Source organism: Henckelia pumila, chromosome 2 (assembly GCF_033568475.1).
Source record: "Henckelia pumila isolate YLH828 chromosome 2, ASM3356847v2, whole genome shotgun sequence".
Taxonomy (NCBI): domain Eukaryota; kingdom Viridiplantae; phylum Streptophyta; class Magnoliopsida; order Lamiales; family Gesneriaceae; genus Henckelia; species Henckelia pumila.
The window spans coordinates 95468932-95487821 of NC_133121.1; the positions used below are offsets into that span (position 1 = coordinate 95468932).

An 18890-nucleotide genomic window follows, 5' to 3' on the forward strand; every position below is an offset into this window, starting at 1 on the left:
GGTAGGCCTGTCCTCGCCCGTCGTAACGATGGGTTGTTGTAAGTTATGGGTCGGCCCGTTTTAACCTCTCAAATTACACGTAAATTTGTCGGATTGACCTGTCCCATCATCTAAAATAGGTGGTTTAAGTTGGTTGTTTCCCAACCCACCTAAAAGATGGACCGATCTATCTAATAGTGAGTTGTGGACCGGCCTGTCCGTTAGCCAGCAATGGCACGTCAACTAAAATTATTTACTTATTCTAATTAAGAGTATTACTCATTTTTGTATACCAACTATTGATACAATGTCAAATTGATACATGATGGATTGTAAGTGATGTCCCGTTTGATTTGAGTGATTAGATAAATAATATATAAATAATTAATATATTGTAATAAAAAATATGTAAGAAATGATAGTTAATATAGTATTTGATTTGATTGATAGATTATAATTTATTTGATTTGATTTATTAAATTTTATATAAAAATGATAAATTACTATTTTGTCATTTTAAAAATAAATAAATATGAATAATATTATTTATAAGGGGTAATATAGTAATTTAAATTCAATGATTTGATTGATATAAGATAAATTATTAATGATTTGATTGATGTAAAATTAATAATTAATAGATGAATAAATAATACGAGAGAATAACGCGAGATTGGATGGAATAAGTTATACATAGATTAATAATATATCCAACCAAACAGTGCCTTAATATATATGATCAAATTAAAAGTCAAGTTTACGCTTAACCTAAATTGTTATTATTAAAATTTGAGTAGATACATAATTTTATATTCAAGGTTATTTTATTGATCAATTATAAAAATATCATAATTATTTAAAATTATATCATGATAGATAATTGTTAGCTCAAATCATAAACAAACAATATTGAAATAAATAGGTGAAAACACAATAAAAATATGTCACTTGAGCACGTTGTTCTTGTTTTTAGAATGTTGGAGCAAATATAATTACCATTTTAGTTTTTCGAAATCTGATATTGTTCAATTGAGAATTCGAAATGTTAAACATTAAAATTTTAGATCATAAAAAAAAGTCTCATAGAAAAATCTCACTTATTATTTTGACTAGTATTTCACCCGTGCGATGCACAGAGTATTAATATTTTAATACATAATTTTTTTATTATTATTTTTTAGAATATATATCATAAAAAATTTATATCAAGTATATAATTAATATACATATAAAAATGATTTACGAACAATCAATATACCAAACATTCACAAATATACTCTTTTAAAAATTCAAAAATGTAATATTATATAAATTTTTTATATATATTTAATATAATAAATATTAGTAAAACTAAACATATAAAAATAACACAACACTCAAAATAATAACATAAATTAAATAAAATGATACATTATTGTATATGTTTTAATGCATCATATATTTTCAGGTGGGTTTAGCCATAACATCGTATATGTTTTAATGCATCCTATATTTTCAGGTGGGTTTAGCCATAACATCGATTATGTTAAGCAAAACCTAATTATCATCTATAGCATTTGTGCAAATTTTAACATATATAGGGGCACCAAAAATTTAACTGAAATTGAAAAGTAATTAGATATAATCAAATTTTGAATCGAAATAGATATATTATCATAAATAACATTTTTGATAATTTTTACATATATATAACACAAAAAGTCAACCAGAATTAAGAATTCGTGATAACATTCTATCAAATTTCAAATTTTGAAACAAAAAATTGGTACATTATAATATATAGTATTTATGACAATTTTCATATATGTACACAACAAAAAATTTAAATGAAATTAAAAGGTATTGATAATATCTTGTCAAATTTAAAATTTGAATTACAAATTTGTACTATATCATATATTGCATTATTGAAAATTTTCACATATACATAGACATAAAAAACATTTAACTAAAACTAAAATGTAGCGATAACTTCCGATCAAATTTCATTTTTTAAATTGAAAAATGATAAATCGTCATATATAATATTTATCAAATTTACACATATACATGGATACAAAAAAAAACAAAAATTATAAAGTATTAATAGCATCCTTTGAAATTTCAATGATTAAACCAAAAATCGGTACATTATTATATATAAAATTTACAATTTTTTTTTTACATATTTGACCAAAAATTAATTGAAATTATAAAGTATTGAAAACATACTAACATCCAATCAAGTTTAAAATTTGAACAAAAATTGATATATTATCATATATAACATTTATGAAAATTTTCACACATATATATGAACATAAAATTTAACTTAATAAAAAATAATGATAACATCCGATCAATTGGATATTAAATTTATGTTTATTTATACATTAATAATTGGGATCTACTCAAAATTGAAAATATATTCTATTTTTGTTATTATTTTTATTTTATTCTTTTAATTACCGGTTGAAATATCATTAGTTATTTTGTTTTTTTTATTTATTACGGGGATTACATAAATAAATCTATTTCTATTATAGATAAATATATGTAAATATTTATACAGTTTATATATATATATATATATATATATATATATATATATATATATATATATAGTTTTTTTCAAGTGCCCACCTACTATGCCCACCACCATGCCCACCAATGATGTGGCACTATTCTATTGGACTTACAGTTTATCACATCTTTATCACATCCAATAGAATAGTGCCACATCATTGGTGGGCATGGTGGTGGGCATGGTAGATAGGCACTTGAAAGAAACTCTATATATATATATATATATATATATATATATATATATATATTATCTCGTATTCTTTTATAGCAAATTGAATATTGACAGCTTTATATATGCAATGATTATGGAAAATCGTTTTAATATATATTTTTTTAAATTTGAAACTTCATAAATATGGTAAATATTGCAAAATAAAAATATATTGAACGGTGATTATGTATACTGATTGATAATTCTGAATTAAAATCTGAAAAAGTTAAACTCTTTACAATTTAGATGTTTAATATTTGTTTATTTATACAATAATAATTGGGATCTAATCAAAATTGGAAATGTATTCTATTTTTGTTATTATTTTTTATTTTATTGTTTTAATTACCGGTTGAAATATCATTAGTTATTTTGTTCCTTTTTTTATTATGGAAATTACATAAATAAATCTATTTCTATTATAGATAAATATATTTATATATTTATATAAATCTATAAATTTTTGTATATCTATTTCTATTTCATATGTCTTTTTTTTTAAAACAATTTTTTTTATCTTTGTTCGAAATCTTTTGTTGGAGATCAAACTCTAGAGTTTCGGTGATAACAAAGTCAAAACAAAACCAAGTAAATAAACTAATCGGACTCGTCAAAGATTAAAGGTTAAAGATTTCAATATACGAAAGTTACCAAATCAAAGGTCCGTAATGAAATCAAGATACGGATCAAAACTCCACAGACATATATCTTATTACACCGGATCGATTGAAACAAGGTCAGATAGTAATCAACCAGATCAAAGCCTCACTCTGAAATAACCGTTGCTAAGATCGTTGGAGAAAACGACAAAATCATTTAATAAGATTTTGAACGTTGATCGGCCTACGTCTTAAAGTCAATATATGTGAGCTATTTATTGAGATATGCTGGCGGCCCAATATCAGAAATTGTTGGCGGCTCACCGGATACTTTTGAAGACTATAAATACTCAAGCATTTTGAAGATTCATGACACGAGACCAAGAGTGAAAAATTACAAGCAATCAAAATCAAATTCAAAAAGCCTTCATTCAACACACTAACTCAGATACCCACTTCATCAAATCAAAGTCTCAATACTCTGAGTTAGAACACACTACAGATCGATCAAGCTCAAAGAAACACTTCAAATCGATCCAGATCAAAGCTACAGATCTTCAGATCAAACTATCGAAGCATACTTTGTTGCTTCACTTTGTAAACTCTAAGTAGAAAAGTTGTTCTGCTTCGAGTAAGAGTATTGCTAGGAGTTCCTATCAAAGGATTGATTGGATTGGATTTGTACAAAGGGATTGTATAAGTCAAAGTCTTCTGGTGGAATCCTTCTGGAAACAGAAAAAGGGGTGACGTAGGAGAATTCATCTCCGAACATCCAGAAACAACTCTATCTCTTTACTGCACTTATTTCATTTCATCTTCATTAGTATTATTAATCATTCAATCTGTGAGGAAGATTACTTCCGCCAGACTTGCTCAGATCTTTCAAGCAGATCAAAAGTTTTAAGCAACAAAACTTCTGTCTGATTCTTACAAATCAGATTGAAGAACCCGCAAATATTTTAATTGTGTATTCACCCCCCCCCCTCTACACATATTTCGATCCTAACAAGTGGTATCAGAGCGGTTCTTGCTTATCACCTGAATCGTCTCTTAAACTATGGCATCTTTAGCTATGACTGTTGGAACACGCTTTCTCTGATCACACGGATGTGATACCCGAAACAGCGAAAATTTAAAAAATTTTATTTTTCGACATGGAACGATTCCATATCGTGGGTATCAAATCCTAACGATTAAAATCTTGCAAGTAAAAATATAAATACACAATTAAATATTTTTACCTATTCAAGCAAATGCTTGATTATGGACTCCAACAGAATTTAATCTGCTCTTCTTGTAAATCCCGGGAACCGATGACTATCACGATCAACCTCCGGAATTAAGTCCACGAATAGAAAACTAAAACCCTCTGATTGATTGCACTAGAAATCAATCAGATGTTTATCGAAGAGAATGAACAGATTTGATCTGTCAATTCAGAATGTAATTTTTCACAAAAATTACAGATTGAATTATCTCAAAAAGGAGTAGAGGATTTTCGAAAAAACCTCTTGAAAATATATGTGTGTAATTTGAAAATTGCAAGACTGAAAGCTTATGATTTTCGAACACTACACATGTATTTATAGATAATTTCTAGACTAGATAAGTTATAATTGTATTAGGACTCTAACTCCTTAGGGCCCACAATCCATAACTTAAGCACAACAAGCCAAGCCTGTTATTATAGAAATTAATATAAAATTCATCGTGACTCCGATTGATAAACTGATTTTACCAATGTGCACAGAAACCATTTCTGCATCTTTTAAAGTCAAGATAATTTTTCTGAATCCGAATTCAGTGATTTCCAAAAATACTCATCCCTATGTCATTTTAGAAAATTTCACTCCCTTTTAGTTAAGAAGTCCAACTTCTCTTTCATTAAATTTAACTCTTTAAATTTAACTATCTCAACGGGGTTTAGTAATCCATTACTTGTGTGACCCTCAATGGTTCAGGGATACAGCTAGTCGTGGGCTCACAACTCCTTGTGACTCGAAACAACAATTTTCGACTTACCCATCGAATCATGGTAAGAGCGCCTAGCAACATCGCCCCATGATTCCCTAGGTATCACTGATAGTGCCTGCAAGAACCAGTAGATTTTGGTTAGCGTACAGTACGGTCCCTTCATCCGTATATCCCGATCGAATCAACAACCATTGGTGCATCGAGAGTCGTTCGAGATTCAATAACTATGCATTACATCTTGGAGATCAAATAGTGACATCGCATGTGTTACTAGGAAAACCGAGTAACCTAAAACACATCATGTACTCTGGCCAGAGATTCGTAACACTTATATCTCCTCAGATCGCATAGGATATCCACACTCGCAAGTATGTGGTGAATCCTTGACAACAAAGCATCGACTCCTATATGTGTCGTAAATGTACCCAATCCCGACACTGATGACCCCAATAGAGTCGGTAAACGAGTCAAAGTATAGTACTAGCATATATAGTCTCAATGATGTTTCACGTAGTAAGGACTAATGGTGTACAACCAAAACCACGGACTTTATCCACTCGATAAGTGATAACCACTTGGAAAGTCCGAATAGAGTAGTTCGATCATTCATAATATGAATATTCATTTGCATGCTTTGAACATCTCCATGTCCATTACCAATAAAACGTGGTACTTGGCATCACAAATGCTAGTCTCAATCTCGAGCGATCCTTATCCTTATTAGCGGATGACTCAATTGACTAGGAACTGTTTAGAATATACAGTGACTATAAGATGTGTTTCATAATAGTGATCTCTCTTTATTCACTATCTCATCTTACTTACACTATAGTATATTCAAGGTCTTTATCAAAACATCAATAGTATATCACAATATAACAATATGAATAAAGACAAAGAAAATGTCATTAATGAATGTAAATTATATTAAACAAAGATTGTTTATACATAGAGTCATAAAAGCCCTTAGCCACAAGTTGGCTAACCGGGCACCCACTCTTTCAATCTCTCACTTGCCCTAAAGCCAACTAGTCATACTACGCAATCTCATTGCTTCGCGATGTTTGTCAAACAATGGTCCTGGCAAGGGCTTAGTAAGTGGATCAGCGATATTGTCTGTAGAGGTCACTCTCTCGACAGTGATGTCTCCTCTTTCCACAATCTCCCGGATGATGTGGTATTTCCTCAGTACGTGTTTGGATCTTTGATGAGACCTTGGTTCCTTTGCCTGAGCAACGGCACCAGTGTTGTCGCAGTACACCGAAACTGGACCAACAGCTTTAGGAATTACGCCCAACTCTTGGACGAAATTCCTCATCCAAACGGCCTCTTTAGCAGCAGCTGATGCTGCAATGTATTCTGCCTCAGTGGTGGAATCCGCTGTGGTGTCCTGCTTGGAACTCTTCCAAGAGACAGCACCGCCATTGAGCATGAATACAAATCTAGAGGTTGACTTCGAGTCATCCACATCGCTTTGGAATCTAGAGTCAGTATAGCCTTCCAATTTCAATTCTCTTCCTCCATAAACCATGAATATATTCTTAGTCCTTCTCAAGTACTTAAGAATATCCTTCACGGCTTTCTAATGCATTTGACCGGGGTTGGCCTGATATCTGCTCGTGACACTCAGAGCAAAGGCTACATCCGGTCTGGTAGATATCATCCCATACATAATACTACCTATGGCTGACGCATATGGTATGTGTGTCATTTTCTCTATCTCTTCGTCAGTCTTGGGACACATAGACTTGGATAGAGAAACTCCATGACACATAGGTAGATGTCCTCTCTTGGACTCATCCATAGAAAACCTTTTCAATATGGTGTCGATGTAGGTTGCTTGAGTGAGTCCTATCATTCTATTAGATTTATCTCTATAGATCTGTATCCCTAGAATATAGGAGGCCTCACCCAAATCCTTCATCGAGAATCTACTGATAACCATATCTTTGTTGACTGCAACATCCCTACGTCATTCCCAATGAGTAGGATGTCATCAACATAAAGCACTAAGAACGTCACCGCATCCTTAACTACTTTCTTGTACACGCACGGTTCCTCCGGGTTTTTGATGAAACCAAAGTCCTTTATTGTTTCATCAAATTTCTGGTTCCAACTTCTTGATGCTTGTTTGAGACCATAAATTGATCTCTGAAGCTTGCATACCTTATGCTCTCTTCCCATGGATGTGAATCCCTCGGGCTGCATCATATAAATTTCTTCCTTAATGTTTCCATTAAGAAATGCAGTCTTCACATCCATTTGCCATATCTCATAGTCATACCATGCTGCTATGGCAATAAGGATTCTTATGGACTTGAACATTGCGACTGGTGAAAAGGTTTCATCATAGTCAACTCCTTGTCTTTGAGTATAACCTTTTGCTACCAATCGTGCCTTGTAGGTGAGTACCTTGCCATCAGGCCCAAGTTTTCTCTTGTAGATCCATTTACACCCTATTGGAAAAATTCCATCGGGAGGATCTACTAAAGACCAAACTTAGTTTGTATGCATCGAGTCTATTTCCGACTGCATAACATCAAGCCATAAATTCGAATCCGCATCAGAAATTGCTTCCTTGAAGTTTCTTGGATCACATCCAATGTCGGGTTCACTTTGATCCCCTTCAAGAAGAAGACCATATCGAATAGGAGGTCTAGAAGTCCTATCGGATCTCCTAGATGTAGGCGTGTCCACTGAAGGTTCTTGAGGTATGGGATCGTTATTTTGTATCTCAGGTTCTTCTCGAATTTCTTCGAGTTCCATCATCTTGCCTTTCTTATCTAATAAAAACTCCTTCTCCATGAAGGTGGCATTCCTCGAAACAAACACTTTTGTTTCAGTAGGATGATAGAAATAATATCCGATTGAATTCTTCGGATATCCTACAAAATAACATAAGGTGGATCGACTATCCAACTTATCTCCCACTGTCTGCTTCACGTAAGTAGGACATCCCCAAATCCTCAAGTACAAATACTTAGGAGCTTTGCCATTTTATAACTCGTATGGAGTTTTATTCACTGCTTTGGTGTGAACATTGTTCAACAACAACACCGCCGTTTCAAGTGCATAGCCCCAAAACGAAGGAGGGAGCTCAGTGAAGCTCATCATAGATCGAACCATGTCCAACAAAGTTCGATTGCGACACTCCGAGACACCATTCAGCTGAGGTGTCATAGTAGGAGTCCACTGAGAGAGAATCCCATTCTCTTTTAGATAGCTTAAAAACTCGGTACTTAAGTATTCTCCACCTCGATCCGATCAAAGTGCTTTAATACTTCTACCTAGTTTGTTTTCTACTTCAGTCTTGAATTCTTTGAACTTTTCAAATGATTCAGACTTATATTTCATTAAATATAAATACCCATACCTAGATTGATCATCAGTAAAGGTAATGAAATAGGTGTGACCAAATTTAGTACCAATACTAAATGGGCCGCAAACATCCGTATGGATCAAATCCAACAGATTTTGACTACGCTCAGGTTTCCCTTTGAAAGGAGATTTAGTCATTTTTCCTTTTAGGAAGGACTCACAAGTAGGTAGAGAGTTAATATCAGACATATCAAACATGCCCTCTCCCACTAGCTTGTTCATCCTCCTTGAGGAAATATGACCTAGCCTAGCATGCCAAAGGTTTGCCGGGTTTTGACTGTCGATTTTCCTTTTGTTTGTTGTTACCGGTTTATCAACATAATCAACTGAAACGTCTTTTAATTTTAAGTTATATAGATCGTTTTTAAATTGTCCATTTCAAATCAAACATTCATTCTTTTAAATATTGCAAATCCCATTCGCAAATTTTCAAGAAATATCTTCTCTATCAAGAATAGAAAAAGAAATAATGTTTTAATGAAATCTTGGTACAAATAAAAAACATCTCTCTCAAAATATAGCTTAAAATTGTTTTTGCAAAATTAAACAAATATTTCCCATAGCTTTTGGATTCAACTCTGGAACCATTCCCGAGCCTTAACTGGGTTTCACCCATCCTTAGCCTATTACTTTTTGTCATCATCTGCAACTCATTGCAAATGTGAGATCTACATCTGGTATCCAATACCCAAGAAGTATTATTAAGTGAAACATTTATAAAATATATTCTCTGCAGTTCGTAACTACTCGATATATATTCTTTGCAGTTGCGCTTCCAGTAACCGGGTTTCTTGCAGTGATGGCAAACTTCTTTAGACTTGTCTAGTTTTGCATGTAACATTTGGCCTTGAGATCATGGTCCAACCATTTCTCTAGTTTGGCCAACCTTTCCGAATAGTTTGCGCCAGAAAGTTTATTTTGTTCGAGAATTGAAACATGTGGATTACGAAGATTCATCATAATGATATACTGAGATGAAACAGACAATAACCGATGATTGTTTAATTAATTTACTAAGACATAAAATATGGCGAAATTTATTTTATGAATTTCACTCCCACTATTTTAACGGTTTCACTACCCTCTAGTGAAAACGGGAAACTAGTTTCCCACTACTAGGAACATGGAGTCCAATTGACAAACTATAGTCCCGAATAATATCAGCCAACCATAATTTTCAAAAGGTAGAGCCCAATTGCTTCCAAAGCAACCCCCATGTTTTTACCTCATGTCCAATAAGGGCCCAATAATATGACGCCGTTTATTGTAACATGTCAAGATTACCCATCAATATTAAGTTGTGATGGACGGTCTCCATGTGGATCCCCAATAATATGAGCCAATCCCATGGGAGTTCAACCCAACTTACAACATGTGTCGATCCAATGTACAAATTTCCGACGAACGGGCCCCCCAATAATATGAGCCGGACCGTGCCCGCGGATAGCATCTCATACATTGATCGTTGATGGAAGGTAGAAACATTTAAACAATATTTAAATTCCCTTTTATAAATCTTGATATCAATTTTAAATCATATTTAAAATGAGGGATTTTTAATTTTGAAAATTCGTCTCATCTTTTAAAGTTTGTATGCTTGCGGGATTCATACAATTTAGTCTAAACATGCATACAACAATAATATCATATATTATTTAAAGGATGATCGATCCCAATCACTAATCGACCCGTGGTTGCCAATCACGAGTGTAAGTCCAATCCTAGGTGATATGCAAATATGCAATGCATTCCTATTACATTGAGCTTCCAATTTACATTTCTTCGGTCTTTATTGTTTGCTGGGCCCACCTTTGTCTTCAAATCTTTATCTCCCACTACGTCTAATAAATTTACAATAAATTTCGATGACAAGTAGGGGATACATATTTAAGGGTGGGAACGGGCCATAAACCAGGCCCACTTTTATTACAAATGACAATTCAAATTGGGCCATAAACCAAATCCATTAATAAAACCCAACAACAATAAAACCAAATGTAAACAACCTAACATACATCTATAATATTGGTCATGACAATCGATCATCCATTTATCCAATAATTAATTCAATAATTAAATAATTGGATAATATGCAATGGCATCATAATAAAAAAGATAAAATCAAATTTTATCTTATCCTTTCATAAGATCATATCTTATCATCAATTGTACCAAAATAATTAATTTTATAAAATCTAATTTAACGGATAAAATTTATAAATTTTCCAAAAATTCAAATTTATCCAAAAACCAGTTTTAAAAATTTCGAACTCAAACAATTTGATCCGATGCCTCGTGGACCAATCAAAAACAATTTTCGATCGGACCAAAAACTAAAATTTCAAAAATTTCAAAAATTCCACAAAATCAAATTTTAAAATTTCCGGACTGCCTAGGACATTCCCGGGCAGCCCCGCCTCCACGTGGGACAGGGCTGCCCACGTGGAGGTGGGCAGCTCGTCGCTGCCCGTGGGCAGCGACGATCGCTGCCCGATTGCCTTGTTTCCTTTCAAATTTAATTTTAAAAATTTTTCGTATGTTTCAAAAACCGAGGCTAAAATTTTTTTTTACAATCGATTAATTTTAATCGTTTGATCAAAGTTTACAACCTGGCTTTGATATCACTGTTGGAACACACATTCTCTGATCACACGGATGTGATACCCAAAGCAGCGGAAGTTTAAAAAATTTTATTTTTCGACATGGAACGATTCCATATCGTGGGTATCAAATCCTAACGATTAAAATCTTGCAAGTAAAAATATAAATACACAATTAAATATTTTTACCTATTCAAGCAAAGGCTTGATTATGGACTCCAACAGAATTTAATCTGCTCTTCTTGTAAATCCCGGGAACCGATGACTATCACGATCAACCTCCGGAATTAAGTCCACGAATAGAAAACTAAAACCCTCTGATTGATTGCACTAAAAATCAATCAGATGTTTATCGAAGAGAATGAACAGATTTGATCTGTCAATTCAGAATGTAATTTTTCACAAAAATTACAGACTGAATTATCTCAAAAAGGAGTAGAGGATTTTCGAAAAAACCTCTTGAAAATATATTTGTGTAATTCGAAAATTGCAAGACTGAAAGCTTATGATTTTTGAACACTACACATGTATTTATAGATAATTTCTAGACTAGATTAAGTTATAATTGTATTAGGACTCTAACTCCTTAGGGCCCACAATCCATAACTTAAGCCCAACAAGCCAAGCCTGTTATTATAGAAATTAATATAAAATTCATCGTGACTCCGATTGATAAACTGATTTTACCAATGTGCACAGAAACCATTTCTACATCTTTTAAAGTCAAGATAATTTTTCTGAATCCGAATTCAGTGATTTCCAAAAATGCCCATCCCTATGTCATTTTAAGAAATTCCACTCCCTTTTAGTTAAGAAGTCCAACTTCTCTTTCATTAAATTTAACTCTTTAAATTTAACTATCTCAACGGGGTTTAGTAATCCATTACTTGTGTGACCCTCAATGGTTCAGGGATACAGCTAGCCGTGGGCTCACAACTCTTTGTGACTCGGAACAACAATTTCTGACTTACCCATCGAATCATGGTAAGAGCGCCTAGAAACATCGTCCCATGATTTCCTAGGTATCACTGATAGTGCCAGCAAAGAACCAGTAGATTTTGGTTAGCGTACAGTACGGTCCCTTCATCCATATATCCCAATCGAATCAACAACCACTGGTGCATCGAGAGTCGTTCGAGATTCGATAACTATGCATTACATCTTGGAGATCAAATAGTGACATCGCATGTGTTACTAGGAAAACCGAGTAACCTAAAACACATCATGTACTCTGGCCAGAGATTCGTCACACTAATATCTCCTCAGATCGCATAGGATATCAACACTCGCAAGTATGTGGTGAATCCTTGACAACAAAGCATCGACTCCTATATGTGTCGTAACTGTACCCAATCCCGACACCTGATGGCCCCAATAGAGTCGGTAAATGAGTCAAAGTACAGTACTAGCATATAGAGTCTCAATGATGTTTCAAGTAGTAAGGACTAATGGTGTACAACCAAAACCGCGGACTTTATTCACTCGATAAGTGATAACCACTTGGAAAGTCCGAATAGGGTAGTTCGATCATTTATCATATGAATATCCATTTGCATGCTTTGAACATCTCCATGTCCATTACCAATAAAACGTGGTACTTGGCATCACAAATGCTAGTCTCAATCTCGAGCGATCCTTATCCTTATTAGCAGACGGCTCAATTGACTAGGAACTGTTTAGAATATACAGTGACTATAAGATGTGTTTCATAATAGTGATCTCTCTTTATTCACTATCTCATCTTACTTACACTATAGTATATTCAAGGTCTTTATCAAAACATCAATAGTATATCACAATATAACAATATGAAGAAAGACAAAGAAAATGCCATTAATGAATGTAAATTATATTAAACAAAGATTGTTTATACATAGAGTCATAAAAGCCCTTAGCCACAAGTTGGCTAACCGGGCACCCACTATTTCAATGACATCGTTTAGTAAAATCCCTATGTTCTCAAAAGAAGATTATGATGACTGGAAAATTCGTATGCAGGCACATCTATCAGCACTGGATGATGATATGTGGTCCGTTGTAACAGATGGACCAATGAAGATTATGAAAGTCAACACTGCTGATGCTATTACTGAAGGGGCTCCTCAGATGATAGAAAAGCCTCGATCTGAATGGACTTCTGAAGATAAAAGGAAAGCCAATCTTGACAATGTAGCCAGAGACATTCTATACAAAACTCTGGACAAAAACATGTTTAGCAAGATCAAAAGCTGCACTACTGCCAAAAAAATATGGGAAAAACTCACTCAATTATGTGAATAAAATGATCAAACAAAGGAAAACAAACTCATGGTGGCTATTCAAAAGTTTGACAATATCAAGATGAAACCAGGAGAAACTATGAATGAATTTGACGAAAGATTCAATAGTATCATGATCGAGCTGAATGCACTTGGAAAGAGTTACAACAATCGTGAAGTAGCACTCAAAGTCATGAGAGCTCTACCACGAGAATGGGATGTAAAGAAGTCGCTATGAGGGAATCCAAAGATCTCAATAAGATCGAACTACATGATCTATTTGCAGATCTTAAAGCTTATGAATTCGAGCTGGGAGTTCGAACTAAGGAAGACATATCAACATCACAAGTTACCAAAGCTCTCACTGCAGCAGATGAAACTCCTGTAACCAAGACTGCAGAACAAATCAGTAGCGATGCAATGTTACTATTTGTCAAAAAGTTTGGAAGATTCATGAGGAAGAATCACAATAACTTTCAAAGAGCAAATAGATCAAGCTTCAAATCAAAAGAACCAGCTGAAGAAAATCGAGCTTGTTACAACTGTGGAAAAGAAGGACACTTTATAGCCGATTGCACCAAACCTAAGAAGGATGAAAAGAGAACATTATACAAAAAGAACTCAAGGGAAGGAAGAAAGAGATTTAGCAAAAAGAAAGAACAAAAAGCTCTGTTAGCAGATGAAAGCAATAGCAAATGGGCAGAATCAGACTCCACTTCATCTGACTCAGAGACATCGTCAAGTGAAAGTGAAGAAGAAGCTGTCAAATGCCTTATGGCTAATAACTCTGACATTCCAGACGATGGAGAGGTATTTGACTTTACTTCTGATGAATTTAGTAAGGAAAATCTTATTAATGCATTAAATGAGATGGTTATTGAATATCGCACACTATCTCACAAGTTCAATGAAGTCAGAACAAATGGAAAGGGCACAACAGATAAGTCAGATCAAAGTAACTCAAATGAGTATACTAGATTAGACAGCCTAAAGGCTCAGATAAATTTGTTAATAACTGAGAACAATGATATGAGAAGTAAGCTGCAAGAAACTTTATCTGAAAATCAGAGATTGACAGATCTAGTAAACTCTTGGAATAAATCATCGATATCCTTAGATAAACTTACAGAAATGCAAAAGCAAGCTGGTGATAAATCCGGCTTAGGCTACAACACAGATAAAGGAAGTTCATCTACTTCAACCACTCAATCGTGTCTGGAAAATAACAGCTCCAAGTATCTGAAGTTTGTGAGATCCAGCATGATATATGAACCAGATATTCCTATGACATATTCAATACCTCATCAGATCAAACTCTTACACAGAGGGCTGGGATATGTTGAGTCAGACAGATCTAAGTCAGGATGGACTAGACCTAGATCAAATTGGTCTAGAAATGGTTCTGAAAGACAAAAAACTTCACCAACTCGACATAAACCACATTCTAACAGCTCTTATAGAAAGTATTGGAAGTCAAATAGGAATAATCGATTTGATCACAACACTTGGCACACACAGCACAATGCACAAAAATCATCAGATAAATTTATAATTCCCAAAGGACAACATCATGGAAAGACTGTGAGGATAATCCAAGTATGGATTCCAAAGGGATTAATCCAGCGTGGACCCAAGTAGGAATGGGGACCAAAGTTATTTTATTTTATTTTTGCAGGAAAACAAGGGCGAATTGATCAAGCAAACAGTCTGGTACCTGGATAGTGGATGCTCAAGGCATATGACAGGATACAGAAGAATGCTATCTGAATATACACCAGGACCAGGACCTAAGATTACATTTGGAGATAATTCTAAAGTTACAACCATGGGTAAGGGTAAGCTTATTCATGGAAATATCCGTATTAAAGATGTATTACTTGTAGAGAATTTAAAGTATAATCTAATTAGTATTAGTCAATTGTGTGACTATGATTATTGTATAGAATTTCAAAAGCACACCTGCACTGTAAAAGATCAATCTTGACTAATCATTATGACAGGAGAAAGAAATGGAAACACCTATAAAGTTAATTGGTCGGATCAACCAATCACTTCAGTCTGCCTGATAGCATCAAAGATGAACCAACATTGGTTATGGCACAAAAGACTAAATCACTTGAACTTCAAAGCTTTAGCCAATCTGAGTAAACATGAATTGGTTACAGGCCTGCCTAAAATCGAGTTTTCAAAAGATAACGTTTGTTTTGCCTGCCAACTAGGTAAGCAGACCAGATCAACTTTTAAAAACAAAGGATGTAAATCATCTTCCAAAAGCTTAGAACTATTGCACATGGAACTTTTTCGTCCTATTCCAGTAATGAGCTTAGGGGGAATAAAATACACCCTGATTATTGTTGATGATTTCTCAAGATTTACTTGGGTGATATTTTTAAAATCTAAAGATCAAACTACCACCCAATTGATTAAACTTCTTTTAAGACTTCAAAATGAGAAATCACAAACGATTGATAAAATTAGAAGTGACAGAGGAACCGAGTTTACAAATCAAACTCTGTCTACTTATCTTGAAAATCATGGAATCAAGCATGAGTACTCTGCAGCTAGAACACCACAACAAAATGGTGTTGCAGAAAGGAGAAATAGAACTCTAAAGGAAGCTGCTAGAACAATGATTGCTGATTCAGGTATTTCACAAAAGTTTTGGGCAGAAGCTATAAATACAGCTTGTTATACTCAGAACAGATCAATGATTAATAAGAAAGTTGGAAAAACACCTTATGAGATCTGGTATGGTAAAGTTCCAGTGATATCATACTTCAAGGTATTTGGTTACAAATGTTTCATTCACAACAATGGTAAGACTCATCTGACTGCACTTGATGTCAGATCAGATGCTGGTTTGTTTCTTGGATACTCATCTATTAGTAAAGCTTATAGAGTATTTAATATTAAAACTCTAACAGTTGAAGAATCAGTACACATTGTTTTTTATGAAAGATCTGTCTTCAAGCTTAAATGATCTCAGTAACAGAATAGAAGATACAAAGCTTGACTCAGAAGATGAAGAAGAGATTCAGATCATAATTCCTTTCGAACCAGTTCAAATTGAGGAACAGATACCAGAAGAACCACCAATTAACAATGAGATTCCAACAAACACAGAACATCACAATGATCAAGATCAACAAGGGAACACAGATCGACTTGGTCCAAATTACAGATGGTCCAAGACTCATCCACCAAACTTGGTAATAGGTAATCCATCTGCACCTTTGAGAACCAGAGGTCAGATGATTAATTATTTCATGCATGCTGCTTTTATTTCTCATATAGAACCTAAGAAAGTAGAAGAAGCTCTTCTTGACAGTAATTGGATAGAAGCCATGAAAGATGAATTGAATCAATTCGAAAGAAATTCTGTCTGGCATTTAGTTCCTAGACCTTCAGATAAATCTATAATAGGAACTAGATGGTTATTTAAAAATAAACTCAATGAAAGTGGTAATGTAGTAAGAAATAAGGCACGATTAGTAGCACAGGGTTACAGACAAGAAGAGGGCATTGATTTTGATGAAACCTTTGCTCCTGTAGCTAGACTTGAAGCTATTCGAATTTTTCTTGCTTATGCTGCTTTCAAGGATTTTAAGGTATTCCAGATGGATGTTAAAAGTGCATTTCTCAATGGTCTTCTCCAAGAAGAAGTGTTTGTAGAACAACCCCCAGGATTTGAAAGTCAAACTTATCCAGATCATGTATTCAAACTGGATAAAGCTCTTTATGGGTTAAAACAAGCTCCACGAGCTTGATATGACACACTCTCTCTTTTTCTTAATGATCATGGTTTTACTATTGGCTTTGTAGATAAAACTCTCTTTAAGTTTGTCAAAGGCGATCACACTTTATTAGTACAAATATATGTTGATGATATCATATTTGGGTCATCTAACCCCAAATTATGCAAAACGTTTTCTAAGATGATGCAGGACAAATTTGAGATGAGTATGATGGGAGAACTAACATTATTTCTGGGATTGCAAGTCAGACAGATGGAAAAGGGAATATTCATTAACCAGGTCAAATACACAAAAGAACTTCTGAAGAAATTTGGAATGGAGAATTGCTCTGCTGCTAATACCCCAATGAGTGCTTCAATCAAACTGGAGAAAGATGAAGCTGGGCCTTCAGTAGATCAAACTCTATTCAGAGGACTTATATGATCTTTACTTTATCTGACAGCAAGCAGACCAGATATAATGTTCTCAGTCGGCCTATGTGCAAGATTTCAATCTGATCCGAAGCAATCTCACTATATTGCCGCAAAGAGAATCCTAAAATATCTTAAGGAAACTCAGAATGTTGGATTATGGTATCCAAAAGATTCTAGTTTTAATCTTATTGGTTACTCAGATGCAGACTATGCAGATTGCAGAATTGATCGTAAAAGCACAAGTGGGACTTGTCAATTTCTTGGTGACAGGCTTATTTCTTGGTTTAGTAAGAAACAAACATCTATTGCTACATCTACAACAGAATCAGAATATTTAGCCGCTGGAAGTTGTTGTGCACAACTTCTCTGGATTCAACAGCAACTCAGAGATTACGGTGTTAATTCATCTGAATCACCAATCTTCTGTGATAATACAAGTGCAATAGCTATCACATACAATCCAGTTCTACATTCCAGAACAAAGCACATTGATATTCGTCACCATTTCATCCGAGATCATGTTCAAAAGAAAGATGTTCGTCTGGAACATGTTTCAACCGATTTGCAAGTTGCCGATATTTTCACCAAACCATTACCCGATGCTAAGTTTTCTTATTTTCGAAATGTTCTTGGTTTAATTGATATTGATTAAATTAAGCACATGTTTAGGGGGAATATCTGCTTAATTCATAATATCTGCTCATTTCAGTACATTTAACAGATGAAAAATATAAAACTTATTACATTTCACTCATCTGCCTCATAAGTTACTCGAGCAAGATCTATTCTACTACGCATCTCTCGGCTCCAGTTGATCATCCAAGCACTTAGAGAGCCTTGACCATTGCAGACATCATCCTCAAAGCAAATGTTATGCATTTCATCTCGCTCTGTGAGGAGAATGACAAGCCGAACTCCAGAGGACTTCAAGACATTTCTAGTATTTTGAGTACCCAGCATGAACTTACACCACTGCATCCTAGCACAATTTCGACGACGCATTGCAGGAGTCAACGGAGGAGGATTGGGAAGACGATGACAGCGAAGGGAATCAAGGAAATGCCACATTCTCATCCCTCTCTCAAACACCCTCCTCCTGTATAAATCCTTCCGGATCTCCTCCTCTTGTTCAACAGATAGAACAATGGTGTTGTTATT

General features: G+C 34.2%; 1 protein-coding gene across 1 annotated transcript; it reads left to right on the forward strand.

The window, feature by feature from the left end:
- The first annotated feature begins 17520 nt into the window (after positions 1 to 17520).
- On the forward strand, positions 17521 to 18457 carry LOC140877965 (secreted RxLR effector protein 161-like). Its single transcript, XM_073281566.1, has 3 exons — positions 17521 to 17668; positions 17762 to 18338; positions 18454 to 18457. The coding sequence occupies exons 1-3, from the start codon at positions 17521 to 17523 to the stop codon at positions 18455 to 18457; spliced, it is 729 nt and encodes a 242-aa protein (XP_073137667.1).
- The last annotated feature ends 433 nt before the right edge of the window (positions 18458 to 18890 follow it).